The sequence below is a fragment of the Brachypodium distachyon genome, chromosome 3 (assembly GCF_000005505.3).
Source record: "Brachypodium distachyon strain Bd21 chromosome 3, Brachypodium_distachyon_v3.0, whole genome shotgun sequence".
In the NCBI taxonomy this organism is placed as follows: domain Eukaryota; kingdom Viridiplantae; phylum Streptophyta; class Magnoliopsida; order Poales; family Poaceae; genus Brachypodium; species Brachypodium distachyon.
In genome coordinates this window covers 293,721-317,183 of record NC_016133.3, presented here as the reverse complement: position 1 = coordinate 317,183, position 23,463 = coordinate 293,721, and the positions used below count along the sequence as shown (strand labels likewise).

Below are 23,463 nucleotides of genomic sequence, written 5' to 3'. Positions count from 1 at the left end.
GTAGTGGTGTTTGAGTTGATCAAGATCACTGCCTGTCTGCCTCTTGTCATAGTATTGCTAACTCAAAGATAGTATTGCTGACTTTCTGACATACTACCAATGGGAAGTATTATGTTATTTTAGATGCTGATGGTAGGTGTATCAAATTTAGGAAGTGAGAAGACTAGTCCACATACATAAAAAGGAGTTTCTGCAAGCTGAGTGCTCCCATCTTTTCTCCACTTTGCTGGCATCTAATTCAGATTTTGGTCGGGGCAGCAGAAAAGGTAAATTTTGTGATGCTGGCTGAATAAGCATATAAATTTTACTTTCACATTTGCACTATAATTTGATTCCTACTGTCTCTTTGATTTGCCATTTATATTATATAGTTAACCTTCAGTAGTAGTAACTTGCCACAGGAGGAGCTAACCAATTGATTTTGTCGATAGCACATTAGCATTTGTTTTGCTTTCTCCCTTGGATGAATGAGAGACATCACTTTTTGTAGCATCAAAGGTGAGTGGCAGTGCAGGCCTATCTATATATAATCTTTCAGTTTATGAGCAGAGCAGTCATTTTGTGGCATCAAAGTTAACTAGAGACAATGTGGGTGGAGGAGTGGAGGCCGGTAATCGGAATGCTGGTCTTCGATCTCATCTCGGCGGTGATGACAGCGCTGGTGAAGAAGGCGCTGGAGCAAGGGCTGAACCGCCTGGTCCTCGTCACGCTCCGGCAGCTGGTGGCCACCGTCTTCCTTGCTCCGATAGCCTATTTCAAAGAGCGGTATGCCCTTGCATCCATCCTTGCATTATCCATGTGAATATAGAATCTGTCAGCAAACTGAAACTGCCATTATATCTCCCTTCTTCATGCAGGAGCACAAGGCCCAAGCTCACAATGGACATCTTTGTGTACCTCTTCTTCAGCGCTGTCTTCGGCGCCGCGCTCTCGCAGTACACCTTCTTCTACGGCTTGCAGTACACCACCGCGACATTCGCCATAACCTTCATCAACCTGTCTCCTGTGCTCACCTTCATCATCGCCGTCGTGCTGAGGTACACCGTACACACAATACATCAAGTCGATCAAGCCATTCTACTTTTCATCGTCCCAAACAATTGATGCATGGGATTGCAGGATGGAGTCCCTGAAGGTGAAGAGCATGGCAGGAGCTGCAAAGATCACAGGGACACTCCTGTCGCTCGCCGGCTTGCTGCTGCTGAGCCTCTACAAGGGAGTGCCACTGACGCACCAAGCCTCTGCTGCACTGAGCCCAGAAGCTGCTCACCATGCAGCAGCAGAGGGCAGTGGCAACAAGAGCTGGATGCTGGGCACTGCTGCATTGCTGGCAAACTGCCTGTGCTTCTCCTTCTGGCTGCTGCTGCAGACTAGGCTGACCAAGAAGTACCCGGCCATCTACTCCAGCACCGCCCTCATGTTCTTCATCAGCACGCTGCAGGGCGGGGCGCTGACAGCGGCGATGGAGAGGCATGTGTCGCTGTGGATTCTGACCAGCAAGCTGGAGATCATCACCGTCCTGTATGCAGTAAGATATAAACATCACCATCTTCTTCATCTTGAATTTTATACACACACAAAATGGAACTTGTCTGTCCAAAAGGAGCAAATACTAATCAAAAACATTTACCTTCTCTTGCAGCTTACACACTAATCCACGCAATGCAGTCAATACACACCAGCTTCTTTGACTTAACTGGAACGAAGTCTTTGAATCAAAAATATTTTGTGCTCGTAAATACTTAACCGGTTAATTTTACAATTAAACTGTAAAATGCAGGGGATAGTCGGGTCTGGAGCCGGATACCTGATAATGACGTGGTGCGTGGAGAAGAAGGGCCCGGTCTTCACCGCGGCCTTCATCCCCATCATCCAGATCATGGTAGCCATCATCGATTTCTTCTTCCTCCATGAGCAGATCTACCTCGGAAGGTATATAATTTCTTCAGTCTAGCTCGCTGTCTTTATCTTTCAGTGACCACTGTATAATTGCACGGGTTAAATACATACATCTACATAATGCATTCTTGCCAACTGAATTTATTATTTTGGGCTCAGTGTGTAAACTAAATTAATGGTTCAATTAATTGTTGTGACAGCATTTCATTTCTGCTTGTTGACTGTTATTTCCTTTGGCATTCATGTACAGCGTGCTGGGATCTGCACTGATGATTCTGGGACTCTATCTTGTGCTGTGGGGAAAGAAGAGAGATGAAGCATCCTCAGTATCCTGGGCTGCCAACAAGCCAGTGGATGAAGAGGCTGACAATAGGCAGTGAAACTGAAACTGCAAAGATCATAATACACTCTTTGCTTTGGGTTAATTACTGCAACACAAAATACATACACTAGTTAATCAGTTCTCATTTTCCTGCTGGATGCAGCTAGCTATAATTTGCTGGAGTACATGCTGTCTTGTATCCTAGCTAGCTACTGATTAGCAATATTTAGTAAATGATCAGATAGCACTAGCAAAAGCATCCTTTGCTCTACAGTAATCTGATTATTTGCATGGTAATGGGATATTTTCTTATTTGCAAAAAAATGGGATATTTTCTTTCAGAATACTTGACCCCATGCCAATTTTCGGTCACAAGAATTGAATGGTAAATCTTACTATGTTTGATTTGAATAAAAAAAAGTTTCCCGAGGTAGATTGTAGAGTGACCAGTCTGAAATCTGAATGAATAATGCTCATTTAGTTGACATAAGACAGCAAAGTAATTACTTACAATTTTTATTCCGTGTAATCACCATTCAGGCTTTATTAATTCATCGAACAGGCGCAGTAAGATTATTTTTTTTAGAATAATAGGGGTTTCCCCCCAGCCCCATTTTATAAATGAGACCAAAAGTCGTCCAAACATTCATCATCCACAGCAAGAACATGCCAGGCGGCAAAAAGAGAAAAAAAAAAACATAGTTCAAGCTGGACTAGAACGATAAGCAACACACAGCATTCTAAGAGCTTCAGGCCGAGACATGGTCAGCAGCCGGGAACCAGTTCGCGCAGTAAGAAATATATTCCACCATCACAATTATTAAACAAATTAATAAGAAACATATGCCGCTGGCCAGTTGAGGCTGAGCTAAGCACTATTTTTTATTCTGTTGACGTAGGGAGAGATGTCATGCAATTCAGATACGAGTTCTGAATTACTGAGACAGAGTATGCGCCCAGCTCCTCTCCCCCTCCTCTTTCCCTGAGCCAGTGAGCTCTTCTCGCAGTTCCTTGTTGGTGCCTCTTCTCCCCCTCACTTCCACCGGTTCTGCGGACCGGGAGAGAGGGGGAGGGGAGCTCGAGCGCCTTCCATTCCTGTACAGTAACTTTAGGTTTGTTGCCTTGGGGGCTCCTGGCACTATGGCGTTACAGAGGTGCTCTCGGCCGGATCTGAGGCTCATCCGGCGGAGGACCATTGTCTCTTTTGCCATCGTCGTCGTGGGCTTGTTGGCCGGCGCCGAGAAAGGCAACCGGAAAAAGGTCAACCGCCCTCCTTCCAATAATAGCCTTCCGTCTTCGGATCTGAATTCTTGGACTCCGGTTTGGTTCAGATTTGTGCCCTCTCTTCTTTATTTTAGATTCGTTTCTATGTCCTGCAATTTCTATGTGAACTCGCCGGATTCGTCTTGTGCTTTTTCTGTTCTCCGGCGAGCCACTGATAGAGCTCCACTTCTGCTCTTATCCTGGTCGGGAAAAGCTGGTTCAGGGTCGATACATGTTTTTCTATTTTATTTTCTGGTGTCCCCCTGTTCTTCTTCTGGCGATGGATTCTACTATCTTCTCATGCACCGGACTGAGGCCAGCCCAAGCTGCGCGGCTTGCCGACGGGCTGTCGGTTCCCTCCTTAACCTCCATTCAGGGGCCCGCTCTGCGGTTCTTGGGAACGACAGTTCCTTGGCAATTGCGTCGTTTGCCATGGCCACCAGATAGGGAGCATTTGCCCGTATCAGGGGTGTGTCGGTTTGGTCGCCGACGAGAGCATCTTCATCAACAAATGCGGCAGCGGCCTCTTCTTCCTCGTGACCATGCTATGGGTCAACGCGAGGCAACTCGTCCTCTTGCGAATCCGCCTTGCTGGTGGCGGCCTTGGTTCCGTCTCTCCGACGGAATCAACTCAGGTCATCGGCGGCAAAATTTCGAGGACTCCAGAGGCGTCTAGGTGGCGCCTCAAACAACCCATGCTTCACTTGGGTACACGTGTGCTTCGAGAAACCCTTCGACCAGACGCATGGCCCATAGGGGTGTGCTTGTAATTTTTATTTTTATTTCGCCCCATCTGGTGGGTTGTAATGGTAGGTGGGTCTTTTCGCCCACTGTTGTTCCAATATAAATGCAGGACTGTTTATCTTTCAAAAAAAAAGTTCTGAATTACTCTAGACCTGGATCATGTGTATCAGGCCTGATGTACTTGCAATGTACGTGGCTCAGTCGGTATCGGAAAAGAAAATAAAAAAAGCCCGATTGGGTACACAGTTTGGGCCATAATTGAATCGGGCCTAATCCCAAAACTTTATTTCTGGCAAATCTACTGAATTGGGCCTCACCGCGGCCTTCATCCCCATCACCAAGATCCATCATGGTAGCCATCATCGATTCCTTCTTCCTCCATGGAGCAGATCGTCATGAGTCTCCCTGTCTTTTTTTTTTCCAGTGACCATTGTACGGTTGCACAATTACCTACATTTAGTAGGGAGTAAATATTATCTTGTGTCCTGGCTAAGTTACTGACAAGAATTTGGTAAATGATCAGGTAGCACTAGCAACAGCACCCTTTGCCTCTACAGTAATCCAACCATGTTTGATTTGCATGGTAAAGGGATATTTTTCTTTCAGGATACTTGAGTAGAAAATTGCATGGTGATCTTACCTTATTTGATTTGAATTTTAAAAAGTGTCCGGATGGACAGGTGAAAAATATGCATATAGTGGGATCAGTCTGAACACACAATCATGCATGCTAATTTAATTTTACAATAGACAGTTATACACAGTAATTAATTGAGATTTCTTTTTCTGCGTAATCGTCATTCATGTTTTATTAGTTCATCAAAAGGGGCAGCTGGAAATATGTTCCACCATCACAATGATTAAAGAAATTAATAAGAAACATATTCCGCTGGCGAGTTGAGTTGAGGCTGAGCTAAGCAATTTTGATTCCGATTCGAAAAAAAAAGAGTACATCATTTCAACCGGGAAACCAGTCTGTGTCCTCAAATTTGAGGATCCATTTACTAATTTGCTAGAGCTGCACACCATTAACAAATTATTTACGTGACAGTCGGTATGTGTATCGGAAGAGAAAAAGCCCAATGGGTTGGCTAGAAAAGGAATACAAGAAGCCCATTGGGCATTTTGGAGTCACATAGTTAGACCGGCCACTTTGTTTAATCCTGCGAGGAAGGATCCTGGATATACAGCAACCACGGCATTGGACATAAGACCAAATTTGTTCCAACTGCTCAATTATACTCAAGGGACCGATGCAACATTTTTCAAGGTCAAGAGAGTGAATAACAAGATATAGCTCTAAAACCTATATGACATAGCTAGGGAATTGTTTATACACTTGTCTAGGATCAAAGAATAGATCTTCTGATTGCCCCGTAAAAGCTGCTTTCAGATCAGCTCTAAATGTGCACATTGTTGCTAGTGACCTGTCTTTTGTGAGCTATAGCATTGAAGTTTCACTGCTTCTGAAGTAACTGAATTAACATACTCCAGTATCATTTTTTTTTTCCAGAAAGATTCAGTCCCCCGATTCGTCGCCTGTTGGACCGTTCAATGCATCTAAAAGGCCAAATCTCATCCATCCCTTTTAAAAAAAAAAAAAATTCTCATCCATCCATTCGTTGCAGCATTATCTTTTCGCATTTTCGTTTAACGTGTACAACATCAAAACTCATCGCAACATTAAAAAAAAATCAGCATGGAGCAATACATGGCAACGGTCCGTCAATCGGTTGATACAAAACTGTAAAGCCAAATCTCATCCATCCCTTATCTCACCCAGATATATATATATATATATATATATATATATATATATATATATATATATATATATATATATATATGTGTGTGTGTGTGTGTGTGTGTGTGTGTGTGTATGCACGGATTTTTATTTTTTCCCCGCACGGGTCGCGCTGCCCCGAACCTCGCCGCCGTTGATGCTCTCGCGCGGGCCCGCGACCTTCTCCTCCGGTCGCGCCTTTTTCCCGGCATCTACTCGTCTCTCTCTCTCTCTCTCTCCCTACTGCATCTGCTCCGGTTTCCCCACTCCTCTTCTTCCCGGTATCTCCCGCTCGCGCACCGACGCCAGCTGCCGATCTCCTCTCTCCCTCCTTCGACCTCCCTCTCCCTTTGTCCCGCCAGCCGTCAGCGCTGCAGCCGCCGGCCGGTACTGCCGATCTCATCTCTCTCCCTCCCTCGATCTCCTCTCTCCCGCTAGCGCTAAGCGCCCCCGAGCTCTCCTTTCCCCCAATCCTACTCGCATCAGTTTCTACAACAGGGGGAGTGGAAGCTACTGCTGCAGTGGGAGAGCTGCACCTCAACGGAAACCTCCGCGACGTGGATTTGCGCAGAGAGATCCATCGGGGAGCTCGGAGCTGGGTGTTGGGATGAGGCATGTCGGGGTGGAGCCGTGGAGGAGGTGGAGGGTGAGGCGCCTGGTGGTGGTGCAGGCACCGGAGCAAAGAGGGATGGATGCCTGCCATGGCCTGGAGCTTCGCGGGGGAGTGGCGAGATCGTCCATGGGTAATTCACAAGCTCCAACCAGGCTGCTCTGTGAGTCACAAGCTGAATTGATGACTGCACTGAAGCATTTAGGATTGAATTGTATTGTGGTTAATTTGCAAGAGTGAAGCATACTTGTTATAGAAGGAGCAATGCTTTGGTACCTTTCTTGAGTACCATCCGTTGGATTGCTAGCTGCGGTTTCCTGATGCCCTATTTGAACCCTGACATGGACGGTTTAGTTGACATCTTAGTATTAATTGACAGTTTTAGTTGGCATCTTAGTATTAATTGTTCTCCCTTGCAACGCATGGACATTTGACTAGTTTCAGTAATACATGATGGACAAGTTAAATACAACTCGTTAGTACGTCGCTCCTCATGAGACAAACTACTCTGGACCTGAAGTCTTATTTACGTGACAGACAAAGTCGGTATCGGAAATCGAAAAAGGCCTGATGGGGTACAAAATTTGGGCCGAAATTAGGTCTCCTCCCAACGCTTTATTTCACGCAAATCTACTGGATCGCGAGTTCTCAAAAACAAATCTACTGGATCGCAAAGGTACTATAAGCACAATGGAAATAGGTGAAGCCCATTGGGCATTTAGTAGCCAGATAGTTACACCGGCGGCCCACCCCAATTACCCCCAAAAAAGTGCTCCATGTCCTCGAAGAGAAAAACTAAAATGGAATTGACCTAAAAAAACTAAAGAGAGAGAAGTAAAATAGGGCTCTATCTGGTTAATTAACAATATGTGGTGGTCAATATTGGAAGCCATGCATATATACATGTTCAATTAAAGTTAAAGTAGGGCTCTATGTGGACTATTATCTTTTACAAATTTATGTGAGAATATTAGCCAGATTTAGACGATCATGTCTCCTTGCTACATTACATATCTATCTATATCTATGCAGGACATGACATGACAACGGCACCCTTCCAATTAATCCCTTTCTATATATGTGTTTAATTCCTCACCCCTATAAATAACTTTAATTTGATACTACTATATATCAATGCATGGGCTGGGCCTTGCAAAGAAGAAGAAAAGAGAGAGATGTCATGCATGGGAATAAAGAGTTTTACATGCATATACTACACACCAACACGTGTTTGAGTTTGTGCATATAGTAGAACAAATGAGGGAAATTATATTCCTCGAATGGCATATGTTAATTAAAAGCAGCACATATATGCAATCTAAGACGAAGATCATGACCAGAAAACGAATATAATGATTTGACATAATGTTCTGTATGCTATATATATAATATATACCTGCTAGCTGTGCGCTGTGGATCGAGTTATATATGTTTGTGAAACTTAATTACGTCTTTTAGCTAGCCAGTGCTACCACTCACATGAACCATCAGAATGGGGATTTTAAACTTAATTTGTTTGATTTTGGGGAAAAAAAATTCATTGGTAAGTAGTGGTTGAATATCCTAGCTAGATTCAGTTATGAAGTTTATGCAGATTTTCTAAGATTCTTTCTGACAACCAACAGGAAAACACACCACACACTTAATACATACATACATATACATTATATATATACATACTATATATATAGTGGTCAGAATTTGTTTAAGTTCCATGAAAAAGCACACGCATGACACTGCTACTTAGCACTGTTCTCTAGTTGAACATTAATTCTCAAGAATATGGAGTTCTTCAGGCATTTATGATTTAATAGTGTACTTAGTTGATATATATTATTCCTTGATCACTTCACCTGGGAATAAGAGGAAGGTATAGCATGCAAGCAACAAGTACTAATCAGACAGAATGCATCATGAGAGACATATGCTTCAATTATTGGTGGATATTAACATCTAAACCACCAGCATATATATGTTCTTAATCTCTTCTCTCCCTCCAAGACTAGTTACCATACATAAGATAATTAGTTCTTCTTTGTCAATTTCAATGTACTATTGACTTGGGAGCTAGGACATATTAACACACGGAGGAGCTTCCTATAATTGTTTAATCATTAACTTGGCTAGTGCAGGGACCAAGATTAATTAGTGCAAGAGAATCCCTTGGTTAAACTAAAACAAATCAAAGTTAACTATTGATCACGAGAGAGATGGTCATGTGATGATCGATCGAGCTGACTATGGGTCGATCGGATCATTCCGACAGTCAAAACACATAGCACAGGACCCCAGCTAGCTTCTTCTTCTTAATTAATTAATCTTCTCTAGTCAAATCTTGCCGTTTCACCTAGCTAGATCAAGATTCCCTTTCCCGTCCAAGACAAATCTGGTATAGGGAATCATAAACTGGCAAACACACATTCAATGCCCGGCCACTGGCTAGCATCAAATTAATATAATTATTAATTAATTAGTAGTATATCTCAGTCAATGATGCTTTGCACGCCCAATAGTACTTTATGCATTAATTAATTAAACCTTATCAGGAACCATGCACGAATATCTTATATGCTTATGTAAGATCTACTAGTTAGCTGACTACCTAGCTAGTAACTCATCATAATATTACATGAAGAGTGAGGTTTGATCCACACTCCTCGGTATGTAAGGCCAATTTCGAAAATTGCTATAACCAAGATGCGTGGGGAGAACAATGGAAACATCAATTTATTCCTCTAAAACATAGTGTTCCGTATTAACTAAAAGTATATGCGCAGCAAAGCGACCGGTATATAATTATGAACGGCTAGCTTAGCTAAATGTGCATCACAGTGTGTTTGATAAAGAGATATCTCTCAGACCGAGAGAGAATTAACATAATGTGCGGCAAATTAAAGGTGGTGCAGTGTGGATGGATCAGAAGAAAAGAAAAGCTGGAGAAGGTTGGCCCGGAAACTAAGCAAAGAGATCGACTGATGGAGATAGCAATCGATCTCTATAGCTTGGTGTTTTCGATCCCTTTCTGAAAAAATAAGTTTGACGCCGACAGAAAGCTACCCAAAGTGACATGATCGATGATATGGAGTATATATCATGCTATGCCCTCTAATCTTTCTATATCTGCATCGTCTTTTTATGGCCGGTGTTTGAAAATAATGAGGCTAGCTACCTTGCTCTCCCAAATTAATCTTCCATAAATTCCACCTATAAGTGATTGTCAATCGCGAGAAAGGAAAACAAGAACTTTGACCACTAGATCCTTCAAAATATTTCTGACCAGACGCTGAGCGCGCGCGAAAATCATGTATAGATTTGTTTCAAAAGGAATTACATGTACAAGAGATTGTTTTTCGGGGGTATATATCTAATTGTGTTGGCTTAATTAGTCTACAGCACTGGTGGAGAGCTGTGAAAATAGTGCATGCATGTGCATATGCTATTACAAAAAATTCACTAGCTCACTTGGAAAATAGAGTTTTGATGATGTCAGTTGTGTATTTGCAATAATTGAAGACAATAAAACCAAGGGAAACAAAAATCTTGTATTAAAAGAAGAAAGAAAGAAACTACTCGATCGGTGTTAAGGCCTATTTCAATACTCCGACGTGGCGTTATCTCTAAAGCCTCCATGTCAGCATTTTGCCTATGCCTGGCACATAATTAATGATGAGATTGTCTTATGTTATCTACTGTCTTTTCATGCAAACCAACACAAGGTCATTAAAGCTCTCTAACATAGCTATTAAATAATTGATACTTCACATACAACATTAAGAGACAATGCATTGGGTAGATGATTTCTTAACATTTATTATGAACTAAGAGACAATGCATTGTGAGAGGCCTTAACAGTCCTCACTCTTGTGCTCCTCACATCCACAAAATTTGCACTAGCTCATTCCAAATTAACAGGCCCTTAATTAAGGAGTGTTTGCTCCTTTTGTAAACTCCGACTCTTTTTATCCCATTCGCAGTGACCCCTGCCTGCAAATCAATTAATGCTCTTGTTCCATTGTTCATCTTCACCTTCACCCAAGGGTCGTCCATACACCACCAATTAATTCCCTTCTATAATTTCCTATGTATATATATTTATGTATGTGCTGCTAGCCCTGCTAGGTACATACAGTACTGATCTCACCACACCGTACCTAGCCAGCACATGATGAGAGAGATGGATATAGATAGGGGAGAGAGCTAGAGAGAAAGGGCAAGGAAACAGGCAAAGGGTACAATAGTGAGAAGGAGAGAGAGAGGGGGAGTGAGAGAGATGCATCTACCTCAGCTCTCTTGCCTGCTACCTAGCTAGCTAGCTCTCTCTTATCAGTCATTTCCTAGCTTTTCACCATTCATTCATTCCTAGCTATAGCAAAGCAGACACAAGCACAGACAGTACTCTCATCTCATCTCACCCACCCACCAAGCAAGCTCTGCTCACCAAATCTTCTTCCTCTTCACCTCTCCTCTAGCTAGCAATACCACACTCTAGCTAAGCTAAGCTAGCTCGCCACCAACAACCAAGAACCAGCAAGATCCAAGAAGAAGAAATCTCCAATTGACCGTGGCGATGAATCGAATGAAAGAAGAGGAATTACTTCTTTTTCCATACTGATTATATCTACAAGCAAGCTTAGCTTGTTTGATCTCTCTTGCAGCTAGCTTAGCTTGCGATTGATCGATTGATCTCGCATATATATATATATGGAGCTGTTCCCCCGGCAGCCGGACCTGGCGCGGCCGACAAGCTCCTCCTCCTCGGCGTCTTTCCCTCCGGCTCCGGCGCCGGCGCCGACGACGGCCTGGCTGCGTCCACTGGACACCACCACCACCGCCGGCAACAACATGGATCAATTCGGGCACCTAGGGTTTTGGCAAGCCCCCGGCAGCGCCAAAGACGGCGACCTGCGCACGCCGTCGGCGAGAACGGCGGCACCGCCTTCCAACCACTTCCTCTCCTCAGCCACAGCCGGAAGCTACAAGCAGCAGCAGCATGTTAACAGCATCAGCCATGGCGGCTGCTACTCCAACAACCACCATTATTACGAGAGGATGAATGCTTTGCTCAAGCCCATCAGGGGAGTCCCCATCTACCATCATCATCCCTTCCAGCTTCAGCATCAGCATCAGCAGCAGCAGCAACAGAAGCACATGGTGATGGGTTCCCGGAGCATTAACAACGGCGGCGGCGGGTTCTTGTCGTCGTCGAGGTTTCCGGCGGGGCGGCGGAGCCTGCGGGCGCCGAGGATGCGGTGGACGACGACGCTGCACGCGCGCTTCGTCCACGCCGTCGAGCTCCTAGGCGGCCATGAGAGTATGGTTAATTACTACGAGTAGTACTATATTAATTGCTTAATTTAGTTGAGTAGAATTAGGATCATGCCATGGCAATTAATTTGTTGCTACTGATTTTCTTTTTGGGTTGTCGATGGGACGGCCGTACGTGATTGGATCTTGTTACTGAATTTGTTTGTTTTCAAGGGATTTGATTTGATTTGATGGAATTTAGGAGCCACTCCCAAGTCAGTGCTGGAGCTCATGGATGTGAAGGATCTTACCTTGGCACATGTCAAATCTCATCTCCAGGTACATTTTCTTTCTGATTTGCTTCTTCTCAATTTGCTGCATCTAAAATTCCCTTATTGAAATCTGCTGTATCATCTTAATTAAATTTCTGAGATTAGAGTGTTTGCATGAGAAGGAGAAGAATTCATTTCATGACAATCCTTCCAATCTAGATATAGCTACATATATATAGAGGTCTCTCCGATTATTATTACTACTACTATATATCACATGAGCTGAGAAAAATTAACGAAAAGAAATGAAACAACAGTAGTATATACAGTACCAGTACTGATCTAGCTATGCAAATTAAAGCTACACTGCATGCATCTCTCTTTTATTTCTCTGCATTCATGTGTGGACTGGACTGGACATGCATGTCTTGGTAGCTATAGTAGTGAACTTATGATGGAGCAGCTTTTGCAAACAAGGGGGCAACACAAGGCTTTCCTTTTGCAACTGAAACACACTCTGTTAATTCCTAAAAGAAATGCACTTCTTTTCCTTTCTTTTCTGTAAAATGGAAGCAAAAAAGTAAAACAACATGAACGGTTGCTGGATTAGTTAGTTGCCTCCTGGGACTTCTGGGCGCGCTATAAATGGCTGCAATAATATACTAGCATTTACTTGTTCTGAGGAAAAAGAAATAGTACTACATGTACTCTCACCAATCATTGCTAACATATTACAGTTAGCAATTTATCACACTGGTACTTGCCTACCCATTCATATGGGCACTATATAAGACACAATTAATCATAAGAGAGTTTTACCACACAGTACTGTAATAGTCGCGTATCATATCTCTTTGCAGATGTATCGCACGATAAAGAGTACCGACAAACCCATGGTTTCATCAGGTAAATGTACAGTGATTTCTAAAACTCAAGCACCGCCACATGTATGCATATAATATGCTAGAATAATTTGATATTAATTCATGTACTTGTATTACTAAGGACAACATTGAAACAAAAATCTATACAGGACAGCTTGAAGGTTTTGATAACGGATCAGCGGGTGAGATCTCCGACGAGAGCTTACCGGAAACCCTCGGCACCCGCCGGATCATCAGTACAGATCAAAATGGAACCAGTGCAAATTCTCACAGCAGCAATACTTACAATGGTTTGTGGAGCAACTCTTCAAGGTAAATTAATTAATTAATTCTCCTTGATTTAATCCGCTAGCTACAACCTCTTATCTGCTAAATTACATGCTTCTACCAGCAAATAATATTAGTAATAACCCACATAACCTGAGAATCTAAAATATCCGGAATATGCATATATAGATGCATATATTGAGCAGAAAGAACAAACACCATGTTATATATATGGTACTAGCTAGGAGTACTATACTGGAACATATGCATATACATGCAGCAAGCTACGCAACACATATAGCTAGCAACAGCACTGCAAACATGCATGCATTTGGATGTTTGCCTGCTTCATGTTAATGCCGATGCAAGAAAAGACTGATCTCATTTCTGTTTGTGCCAAACAGATCGAGTGGCATACATAAGCAGAATGCATGTACATCTCATCTCATCTCTCTCTCTCTCCCCTTCTCTTCTCTCTCTCCACATGCAAATGCAAATGGGCAATGGCAAGAAGTACATCAGTACATCCATGCTCTCAAGAAAAAGAAGAGAGAGAGAGAGATCTTGGCATTGTTCGATTTGTCCAGTATAGGGTGGACATTTGAAAGCTCATGATGGTTCAATGATCCTCTTCACTAGTTTAATGGCTGCAGTGAAAAGTTTCTCTCTCTCTCTCTCTACAGTGGTCTCACATAAACTACACATGTAGCAGTACACAGATACCAAGGAGCAGTAGGCCCACTTGTGCAGAAAAGATCAAGGATGACAAAGTGTGCAGGACAGGGGGACTACTGAAAAATGACCTCTTTTGGTTAAAAAGCCACCCCACAAAAAATACTAGGAAAATATATTGGAGGGGGCTATATTTTTTAACAAAAGTAAAAGGGGGAGGTCCATACAAAGGACAAACTTTGAAACTTCTTTGGAGTTGCTGAAGAATCATACTTGGTACTACTAGACATAAAATAATTTTGTTGGCATCATCTCCAGATGTTCTGTCAACGACAACAAATATAAGCATCATATCTCCCAATGCATGAATGCATGCATTGTTATTCAGGGCCGGTTGTTGTGAGCACATATAACATAAACACAAGATATAGTAACTACCATGCATGTTTGTGTGTTATTTTCTTGATCGGTGATTAAATGTACAATCTTGACTATCATTTTCTTTCTCCCTGCTGGCTTTGCAGCAGGGTAGGATGTCCTGAACTCGGCTCAAATACTACTGAAATTGGAAAGCTGCGACACAAGGTAACACACATATCAAAAAGTAGTTTTATTTCTTCAGACAGTCGAAAGAAATTAAATAATTTGTGCATGTACAGTAATAGTTGAATTAATTAATTAGTGTCATTCATGCATTTTGTACATATCTCCAGGAAGAAGCAGCAGCTCCATCAAAGAGCATTGAGATATCAGCAGAGATGAATGCGTCGTGCATCTCCTATCAGACATCGAGTCCTCCAGCGCAGCCAAACCTCGAGTTTACGCTAGGAATCAGGACTACACTGCACACCATCGATTAACTAAACAGAATATAAATTCCTATATATCTAGCTTAATCAATTGATGCAATACATCAGCAACCATAGATCGAGGTAATTAAAGCGAAAGATCGATGCAGGGGACAAAGAAGAGAAAGCATATGCATGACTTGATGCATTCTGATCAAGCTTGGACAAAGCTGCTGATGAGATAGGAATTAAAGAGTATTATGTAAAAATGTGCCATCCATCTCCCATCCATTTATGTATGTCTCTGTGTGTGTGAAAGAGAGAGAACTAGCTAGAGTGAGAGAGAGAGAGAGATGAAAATCATGAAATGCCTTTGCTCCTTGAATGGTTAGCTTTATGTATAAAGTCATGTTGTTTAAAGTTTGTGCATGGAATGTGGGAGAGAGAGAGAGAGGGGTTCATCCATCTGTTTTTACTGCCACATACAGCAGTACTATAAAGCAGTGAAAGGAGAAAAGAGAGAAAGATCCATCCACGTGCAAGTCTCAATTAACTAAAGCCTAGCTAAAAGCAAGAGGGAAAGTTTGCATCAGAGATCTGGCACAGTGCTGCTTGGCTTTCATGGAATTACTTGGTAAGCGTGCATGTAATGCCTTTGCAAATTAACAAAGCTCTTCGCATTGATCCAGCTAGCTAGCTAGCTGGAGTAGCTAAAAACAATTTACCCCTCAACATACACTGCGACCAAATTTTACATCCATACAGTAACAATTGGGAAGTCCCTTTTCATACACCACGGCGCCCTCTGCCCTCATCTTGATTTTGTATATGTTCACCGGCCTCCTCCAGCCATGAGCTTTAGCTAGCACATCATACTGTTATTTTTTAATGTTACATTTATGCATCATAATAAAATGCCACTTGGGTTAAATCTTGATAGCATGTCAGTTCAGTTCAAGCAGCAATTCCCTAAATATGTAAATACCTACAAAGTTGCATGCAATTACCATTTTTTACCTGAAGAGAGAAGGAAATTGACAGAAAACATGCGTGTGCACACACTTGATATATGTAAGTATGCAGTTTGTAGTGTTGTGCCATGCATGTACCATGAGACCATGAGATGCAGGCAGAAAGACAGCAATGAGTAGTGGGAAGGGTCAAACCTAAGAAAAGCAGAGAAAGCAAATGATGCATGTTTTTCTTTTTCACTCAAGGTGAAAAGATCAAAAGCCCTGCTAGCTAGACCCAGGTGACAGCTGAATGATAAAAAGAAAGAGCTTACTTTTCTTTCTTTCCTGCTGAGGGAGCTAGCTTTTGTTTTCTGAAAGAAGCTGTGAGAGCTTTTATTGAATCACTGCTGCATGTGTACATGTTGCCTAGCTTGTTTCAGCTTTAAAGGTGCTGTGTGTGTATGTGTGTGCATGGAGGTGATGCAGTTGGGGGACCTCTACCATCTGTCTGAGTATGACATTGACCCAACCACAGCCAAGAGTTTGTCTCTGTGTAAGACGGTACACTGCACTCATAAGGGAGAGGGAGGGAGAGAGTAGGGCTAGGGGATCACCCATTCCAATTATATGAGAATGATTACCATATGATATGGTGGACTGACTCATCATATCATGGCATGCATGCATGGGGCATGGATTGGAGAGCTGGCTCTAGCTATATATCTATCTCATCTATATCTTGGTTGCATGGGGAACTATGTGTAAGAGGACTTGACTGTAGCCTCTAGGTGTATAGTATAGTGTGTGGACAGCCATAACAGCACAACACCAGCTTCTGCAGCCTCTCTCTGTGTATATGTGCTACTCACTCATCAGAGAAATAAAGCATGCACAGTAGTAGTGGTACTGGCTAGTAGTATGTGCATTTGTTGAAAAAGTGAGGTGACACCTCTTTCTGATCCTTGATTTCACCATCCTGAATTTCCTGACAGCCATTGCAATCTGTGCTGTGCATGTCTGCAATGCTTGTGGTAGTGAATAAGGATCTAAACAGGACCCCGCTTGTATCTCGTTTCTAGGCCAACCTCCAAATCTTCGAGTCAAATTTGAAGCAAAATTTGAGAACTAGCGAGTCAATTAAGCGGGATCCTGCTTGCACCCCTAATTGTGAATGGAAACAAAGACTTCTGATACAACTTCAACTTCAAATGAGTACTTAATTTGGGCATATCCATACACTGCAGCTGATGGAGTGATGGTTAATTCCTCAACTAGCTAGCTAGAGAAAACATCCAACATTAGTAAGTACTTAACCTACACCAGTTGTACACTAGTACTAGTACTTGATAGTAACTGATAACTAATTGCAAGAGATCTGACAGCGGCAATATCAGCTTTGATTTGCTGGTGTCATCGTACGGTTGTCGGTGTGCACACGTGTTGCTGCCCTGAGTGGCCTTCACGCTCCTTTTTCAGCTGGTCTTAACTAAATTTAAATTTTGTAGAAAAAAGGGAAAGAAAAGAGAGAAAGAGACCTGGATCCATTATTGATTGGGCTGGACGGCCAGAAAGCGACCCAATGTCGGGGGCCCACTAACTGGCACGTACAGTGGACCAGCTACAGGGCCCAAAAGGCAAAAAGGCTCTGAGAAGTTGATGTGTAATCAACAAGGAACTACTAGGATTTGTCACTCCATTTGCCTATGTCTCTATGTCTATTAACTCTTGTTAAGGTCATGTACAATTTCATTTCTCTCTATTTCATATTCACTCGACCCAGAGTCTCAGACAGATCAAAGGACAGACAATTCATTTATGTCTAATACTTCATGGCTGTGTCACTGTGTGCATTTTCGGATGCCCGGGCCAGGCAGAGTTCTCTCTTCCATTATTGTTCAAAAAAAAGGTCCTCATTTCTCTCTTGTAAGTCTATATACCTCAGCAATCATGTTGTCAGCTTCCTGCCTGGTGAGAGAGACCAGTACTCCCTGACGAGCTCCCTGAACAGCGACCCTTCTCTCTCCATCAGCTTCCAAGGCTGCTCGTACTCCACCACCTCACCTGCAGCAGCAACAGCATTGGTTCCTCTAAATCAACCTAATTAATTAATCAATCATCTATGAAAAAAGCTTGAAGCAACCGTAGAATCATTGCCGTACCGTCGCTGATAGCCAGCACCATGTCACAGTCCATCACGGTCGGTATCCGGTGGGCGACCGTCACGACGGTGCTGTCCCTGAACTCTGCCCTGATGGTCCTCTGGACGATGGCGTCCGTCGCGTTGTCGATGGAAGCGGTGGCTTCGTCAAGGACCAGGATGCGGTTTCGCCTCAGGAGCGCGCGGCACAGGCAGAACAGCTGCCTTTGGCCCATGCTCCAGTTTGAGCCTTCCTCCACAACTGCCAGGTTAATTTAATTCAAGCAAACAGTTAACAGTGTGGCACAGTGGTATATGACTCGGTTATCTGACAGCAATAACTAATGCAGAGATGAGAAAAGAAACGTACTTAGTGAATCCAACCCTTGTTTCTTCTCATGAACAATTTCACGCAGATGGCACTTGCCGATAGCCTTAAATACAGAGTTAACGAACTTTGTCAGAACACAGAACAACTAACGGTGTAGGAAAGAATGAGCTCTTATAGGAAATATGTGTTCCATACTTACTTCCCATAGCTGTTCATCTGTGAACTGCCCTAGCGGATCCAAGTTATAGCGTATGGAACCATGAAAAAGTGTCGGATCTTGTGGAATAAGACCGATGCGTGATCGCAAGTCATGCAACCCAATTTTTGTAATATCTTGCCCATCAATAATTATTTTCCCTCCAGATGGCTCAACAAGTCGAAAGAATGCATTTATCAAAGTTGTCTTGCCACTTCCAGTGCGGCCAACTATACCAATCTTGTCCCCTCCTCGAAATGTGCAAGTGATCCCATGCAGAACGAGTGGAGCATCTCGACTATATTTAATCTGTAGACATGAATATTGGTAAGTTCAATAGTAGACCAAACTCGAAAAGAACATTGAAAGGAGGTGAGTTTTCAAGTACCTTCAAGTCCACGAGTTCAATTGTACCCATGCTAGGCCAATCATCAGGTGGACGATTATCTTCAATGATATCTGGTGCCTCGCTTGCAACATTCATGTATTGGCTTAATCTTTCAACACAGACAATTTGGTTTGCAAGAGAACACTGGCTTTGGACAGAGAAAACCAATAACATGTTGAATGAAAGACCATAAGACAACACCATTCCTACAACTCCTGTGATGAGCACATAAAGGACAAGCAGGTCAGGTAGTTTTCAGGGAATTGTAAATCCAGGGGTCTGCAGAATGACACCAGTTATACCATCCCCTTCATACATGTATGTTCTTCCAGAACTTTCAGATGATAGGGCTGATATAGTATGTATGAACTACGATAAGCCAAGATAGAGATGTAAGTTAGTGTTGAGATGTATCTTACCTGAGGTAAAAGTTCCCTGGGGCAGAAGAGCAATGGCAAAGGCCGATGATGAAAGGATAGCAACACTCATTATCTTCAGGTGTAGAGTAAGCCATTCAGTTGCTGCAAAATTATGGAAACATGGGCTTGCATTGTTATCAATAAGCTCTAACATTTTAGCAAAAAAACGATCTTCTTGCCCAAAGGCCCTTATTACACTCGCCCCTGAAATCGATTCTCCAAGGTGATTGGCAATAAGAGATTTTGTGGTACCATTGATCCTCATCAGTTCCTTTGCAAAGATTAAGTAGTACCTCTGCAGAATCATCCATAGCTCAGTGCAACTGACAAGCATTAGAAACTAATGCATGCACGGAGAGAACAAGACATCTCTATTTTTGCAACAGAGAACAAAGGCACATATATTTTTGAAACAGAGAAGAATGCATTTCTAGACTACCTGCAGCTTAGCAGACAGGAGGAGGACAGGCACAGCGACAAGCAAAACTTGCCAGGTTACGAAAACCAACACACCCAAATTACCATATGCATTCAGGGTCGCACTGATACTGAAAGCCAAACTGAATGGAATATCAAGGTCAATAATGCTCAAGTCTGTAGACACCTGCATCAAACCAGATTTAGCACTCACTAAGTATCACCGACACTGAGGAATGCTTCCTTTAATTCTCATTCCTATGCCCTTACTTACCCGGCTAAGTAGCCTTCCAAGTGGAGTGGAGTCAAAAAAGGAAATCGGAGCACGGAATAAAGTGGAGAGTAAATGGGAAAATAAAGACTCTGACGTTTGAAGGCCAAGACCTACTGCTGATAGAGCTCTGAACAGCAGGAAGATGTTTGAACCCAGTCCAATTGTTACATACACCATAACCAAACGCAATGTGCTCACATTAGGATTTTGGACATTGGCAGCAAGCCATGAATTTTGCGCAACTTGTCCAGACATGAAAAGTAAGTTTGTGACAGCAATAAGGGAAGCATGTACATAACCCTTATTCTGGAACAAGTACTGCAAATAAGGTCTCAAGCCAGTGTGGCTAATCTCTCTATCTTCTTTCTTGATCAACTGATCCCATTCTGAATGCTTCATTGCCTTGTCTACCCTTCTACTAATATGGATACCACTGATCTCCACAGCGGGCTTGCTATTGGTCCTTTCATCATAGGCCATAAAGATAGGATTTGATACACCTTTGTGTGATTCTACAAGTTCCTGAAAATCCTTTGAAGTTGCTAATAATTCTTTGTAAGAACCAGAAAGCTTTATCCCTCCGTCACACATTAGCTGCCAGGAGCCCAGAAGGAATGTGTTACTCACCACTATTAATCTTAAGAAATATATCAATATATTGATTCCGATAATCAGTGAAATAATGCCTGCAAATTTAGAATTCCAACCAACAAAAACAGAAAGACAAAAATCCAACCAAAACATAAGGAGATCTTTTTACACCTTGAGAGTTAGAAGAACGTCTTAAAAAATATATGCATGGGGTGAATCCTCTTAAGACTTTCACGGTTGCACCCAAGTAAAAGAAGAAACGAGTGCACCGCAAGTGAGTAAAAAATGCCAAGCAGCTAAACATTAATGAAAATATACAACGAAAAAATATAGCCCTTTTAAACACTGGGTGTGCTAGACATACTTACTTGGATGGAATTAAATGATTGTAAAAACTCCACTTGGTGAGTTACAAAGAGGACAGTCTTTTCGGCTAAAGAGATCATAACATATTCCTGCAACACAACTGTGACATCAGAAAACTTGGAAATAAACACCATTAAACTAATAAAAGAAGGTGCGTTTGTTTTTTTACATTAAAAAGGCTTGTCGCTGTGTGCACATCAACAGAACTAAAAGGGTCATCAAGAAGATAGATATCTGCATCTTGATACAACGCTCGGGCTAACTGAACACGTTGCTTCTGTCCTCCACTAAGATTAACTCCTTTTTCCCCAATTTGAGTAAGATCACCAAAGGGCAACATTCTGAGATCCTTGATCAAAGAGCATCGGCAAACAGTCTCTTCATACTTTAGCTTGTCCATGGTGGACCCAAAAAGAATATTATCCCTCACAGTTCCTTTCTGGATCCATGCATTCTGGGAGACGTACGCTATTTTCCCACAAACTTTGATCTGCAAATCGCCATTGTTTCAGAAATTTCTGAATGGCATGAAACTCTGCACGCATTAAGCATGGGATGGCCCTGTACTACTGAATGGTGCTAATTTCAAAAGAGCAGAAAATCATTTTGCATGCCAACCCGCATCATAAATTGCATAGTTCATTAGCGGTCATACTATTTGACAGCAGATGGGGTATAGGCATACCTTGCCCTCTGTGGTTGAGACGTCTCCAAGAACAGCTCCTAAAAGGGTTGATTTTCCTGACCCAACCTCACCACATATTGCTACTTTCTCTCCAGATTTCACTTCCAGATCTATATCCTTTAGGGTTGGTTTATCTGAATTATTTTCCCATGAGAAACTTGCAGACTTGATCGATATAGAGTACTGATCATGTTCACCGCAAAGCTTCCTCCCATACAGAATGTCTTGCAGCTCAGGTGCATCAAGGAACTCGGTTATCCGAGAGAATGAGACCCTCACCTGAATGGTGGCTCCGATGACATCCGGCATCCGATTGATCGGGTCCTGCACAAGCCGTAGTGCCGCGACAAAGGCAAACACATTGCTAGGATTGAGTGGCCCCCCCACAAAATAACATGCCATGAATGTTGCAGCCGAGACAAGTGCCGGCGATGCCCAGAACACGACACTGGTATACGCTTTCCCCATCTGGAATGCCGACAAACATCTGAGCTCCGACTCCCTAAGACCTTGTATGACCTTCTTGAAATGGTTCTGCCACGTGTAAAGCTTGAGCGCCTTCATGTTCGTGAGGGACTCCGACATAGCCCTGAGCCTCATGTCCTGTGCTTTCATGAGCTCGCTCCGAAACCGGTGCTGCTGTTTCGCGAGAGGTGCGTTGACCAGGACGGTGAGCATGATCACGGCCAGGGATGCGATCGTCGCCGGACCGACCATGTTGTACAGCACGGCCAGCGCGATGCCGAGCTGGAGTACCGTGGCCCATGTCTGGTGGAACCTGAAGGGGAATTCCCCAATCCTGTAGGCATCCACCGTCAGGTAGCTCAGGATCTGCCCCGAGGAGTGCTTCGTCCTCCCCAATGTGGATAATCTCTGCTGCTTGCGGTAGATCGCCGCGGAGAGGAGCGAGTTGAGCTGGATCCCCACCCTGCGGGTGCGGAAGTACCACTGCCTCTGCGCCAGCGACTCGATGCACTTGCAGAGGAGCAGCGCCATGGCGAGGAGGCAGCACCTCTCGCGCCGCCCGAACCCGAATCCCGCCGCCGCCGGAGACGACGAGAAGGATGCGTCGACGAACGCCTTGAGGATGAGCGGCCCCGCGGACGAGGAGAGCACCTTGAGGAGGGCGAAGAGGCCGGAGACGGCGATCTCCCCCTTGTAGCAGGCAAAGATCGCGCGCAGGACCGCGGCGGGCCGGTTCCCGGGGCTGTCGGCGAGCGCGTCGGAGAAGGCGGCGTAGTTGGCCCCGGCCCGATCCGCGGCGCCCAGGGCCGGGACGTCGGCGTCGGCGAGCGGCCTCCTGCGGCGGGCGTCGACGATGAGCGGGTCGAGCCAGCGGAACGTCATCCTGCTGAAGAAGCCCGCGGCGGAGAAGGGCGTCTCCGGCCTGGCCCTCCCACCGGCGGCGGCCACGCCATCCCCCTCTTCGCCGACGACGGCATATCCGTCTCCGGTGCAGCTTCTGGGGCCGCGGGCGGCGAGCAGCAGCGCGGTGAACGAGCGGTGGTGGTGGAGCCTCTTGGCGTTCCACGGGGGCCGGCGCCGCCGCCCCTGCTGCTGCTGTTGTTGGATAGGTCTGGCGCGCGGCGAGAAGGGGAAGACGGCGCAGAGAAGCCCTGAGGAGGAGGGGATCGGGCATGGGGAGGGGGGGCGGAAGGTGGCGGGGTCTAAGCGGCGACGTGGAGGGGGGATGGAGGAGGAGGCGGAAGAGAAGGTGGCGGAGGTCGCCATGGCCCACGACCCGAGCTCGCTGTCGGTTGACTCCTTTGACCCACGACCAAAGGTCTCCTCAGAAATGATAAAGAAAGAGAAGTTCGCCCACCAGGCTTATTGGGCCTACTAACCCAATGAGGCCTGACCCAGCAACGGCCCACCAAGTCCAACTCATCTGTGTTTTCTTTTTTTTATGTGCCGGGGCCAACTACGAAAGAACGAAAAACTGATCTGTTGTAAATTTT

General features: G+C 44.0%; 3 protein-coding genes across 8 annotated transcripts; 2 read left to right on the top strand and 1 right to left on the bottom strand.

Moving 5' to 3' along the window:
- Positions 1-86: 86 nt before the first annotated feature.
- LOC106866285 (WAT1-related protein At3g30340) lies at positions 87-2,562 on the top strand. Of its 5 annotated transcripts, none has more exons than XM_024460883.1 (7): positions 87-266; positions 432-498; positions 574-765; positions 858-1,037; positions 1,120-1,528; positions 1,781-1,932; positions 2,150-2,562. In XM_024460883.1, exons 3-7 carry the CDS (start codon positions 587-589, stop codon positions 2,277-2,279), a joined length of 1,050 nt encoding a protein of 349 aa, XP_024316651.1. In that variant the 5' UTR covers positions 87-266; positions 432-498; positions 574-586; the 3' UTR covers positions 2,280-2,562. The 5 variants fall into 5 exon arrangements, with proteins under 5 accessions (XP_024316651.1, XP_024316652.1, XP_014755409.1 ...); XM_024460884.1 differs by having other exon boundaries at positions 402-498; positions 599-765; XM_014899923.2 differs by having other exon boundaries at positions 402-498.
- An 8,203-nt stretch (positions 2,563-10,765) lies between these two features.
- On the top strand, positions 10,766-15,174 carry LOC104583397 (probable transcription factor KAN2). Of its 2 annotated transcripts, none has more exons than XM_014899976.2 (6): positions 10,766-11,932; positions 12,128-12,204; positions 12,998-13,043; positions 13,171-13,333; positions 14,488-14,545; positions 14,674-15,174. In XM_014899976.2, exons 1-6 carry the CDS (start codon positions 11,323-11,325, stop codon positions 14,818-14,820), a joined length of 1,101 nt encoding a protein of 366 aa, XP_014755462.1. In that variant the 5' UTR covers positions 10,766-11,322; the 3' UTR covers positions 14,821-15,174. The 2 variants fall into 2 exon arrangements, with proteins under 2 accessions (XP_014755462.1, XP_010233652.1); XM_010235350.3 differs by having other exon boundaries at positions 10,771-11,932; positions 14,485-14,545.
- A 2,048-nt stretch (positions 15,175-17,222) lies between these two features.
- On the bottom strand, positions 17,223-23,255 carry LOC100821614 (ABC transporter C family member 10). The gene is made up of 11 exons (XM_014901447.2): positions 21,506-23,255; positions 20,990-21,310; positions 20,823-20,909; positions 19,864-20,457; positions 19,612-19,776; positions 19,173-19,467; positions 18,754-18,968; positions 18,369-18,674; positions 18,209-18,272; positions 17,861-18,100; positions 17,223-17,762 (listed from the first exon to the last, which is right to left on the bottom strand). The coding sequence occupies exons 1-11, from the start codon at positions 23,234-23,236 to the stop codon at positions 17,647-17,649; spliced, it is 4,134 nt and encodes a 1,377-aa protein (XP_014756933.1). The 5' UTR covers positions 23,237-23,255; the 3' UTR covers positions 17,223-17,646.
- Positions 23,256-23,463: the final 208 nt, after the last annotated feature.

Bases quoted from the DNA above. Each gene is read 5' to 3' on its own strand.
- LOC106866285 (XM_024460883.1), top strand. From the start codon at position 587: ATGTGGGTGGAGGAGTGGAGGCCGGTAATCGGAATGCTGGTCTTCGAT. The intron at 1,038-1,119 runs GTACACCGTACA...ATGGGATTGCAG, and splicing joins ATCATCGCCGTCGTGCTGAG to GATGGAGTCCCTGAAGGTGA. The intron at 1,529-1,780 runs GTAAGATATAAA...TGTAAAATGCAG, and splicing joins TCATCACCGTCCTGTATGCA to GGGATAGTCGGGTCTGGAGC.
- LOC104583397 (XM_010235350.3), top strand. From the start codon at position 11,323: ATGGAGCTGTTCCCCCGGCAGCCGGACCTGGCGCGGCCGACAAGCTCC. The intron at 12,205-12,997 runs GTACATTTTCTT...ATCTCTTTGCAG, and splicing joins ATGTCAAATCTCATCTCCAG to ATGTATCGCACGATAAAGAG. The intron at 13,044-13,170 runs GTAAATGTACAG...AAATCTATACAG, and splicing joins CAAACCCATGGTTTCATCAG to GACAGCTTGAAGGTTTTGAT.
- LOC100821614 (XM_014901447.2), bottom strand. From the start codon at position 23,236: ATGGCGACCTCCGCCACCTTCTCTTCCGCCTCCTCCTCCATCCCCCCT. The intron at 20,458-20,822 runs GTAAGTATGTCT...GGCTCCTGGCAG, and splicing joins AATCATTTAATTCCATCCAA to CTAATGTGTGACGGAGGGAT. The intron at 18,273-18,368 runs GTAAGTATGGAA...TCTGTATTTAAG, and splicing joins CAGATGAACAGCTATGGGAA to GCTATCGGCAAGTGCCATCT.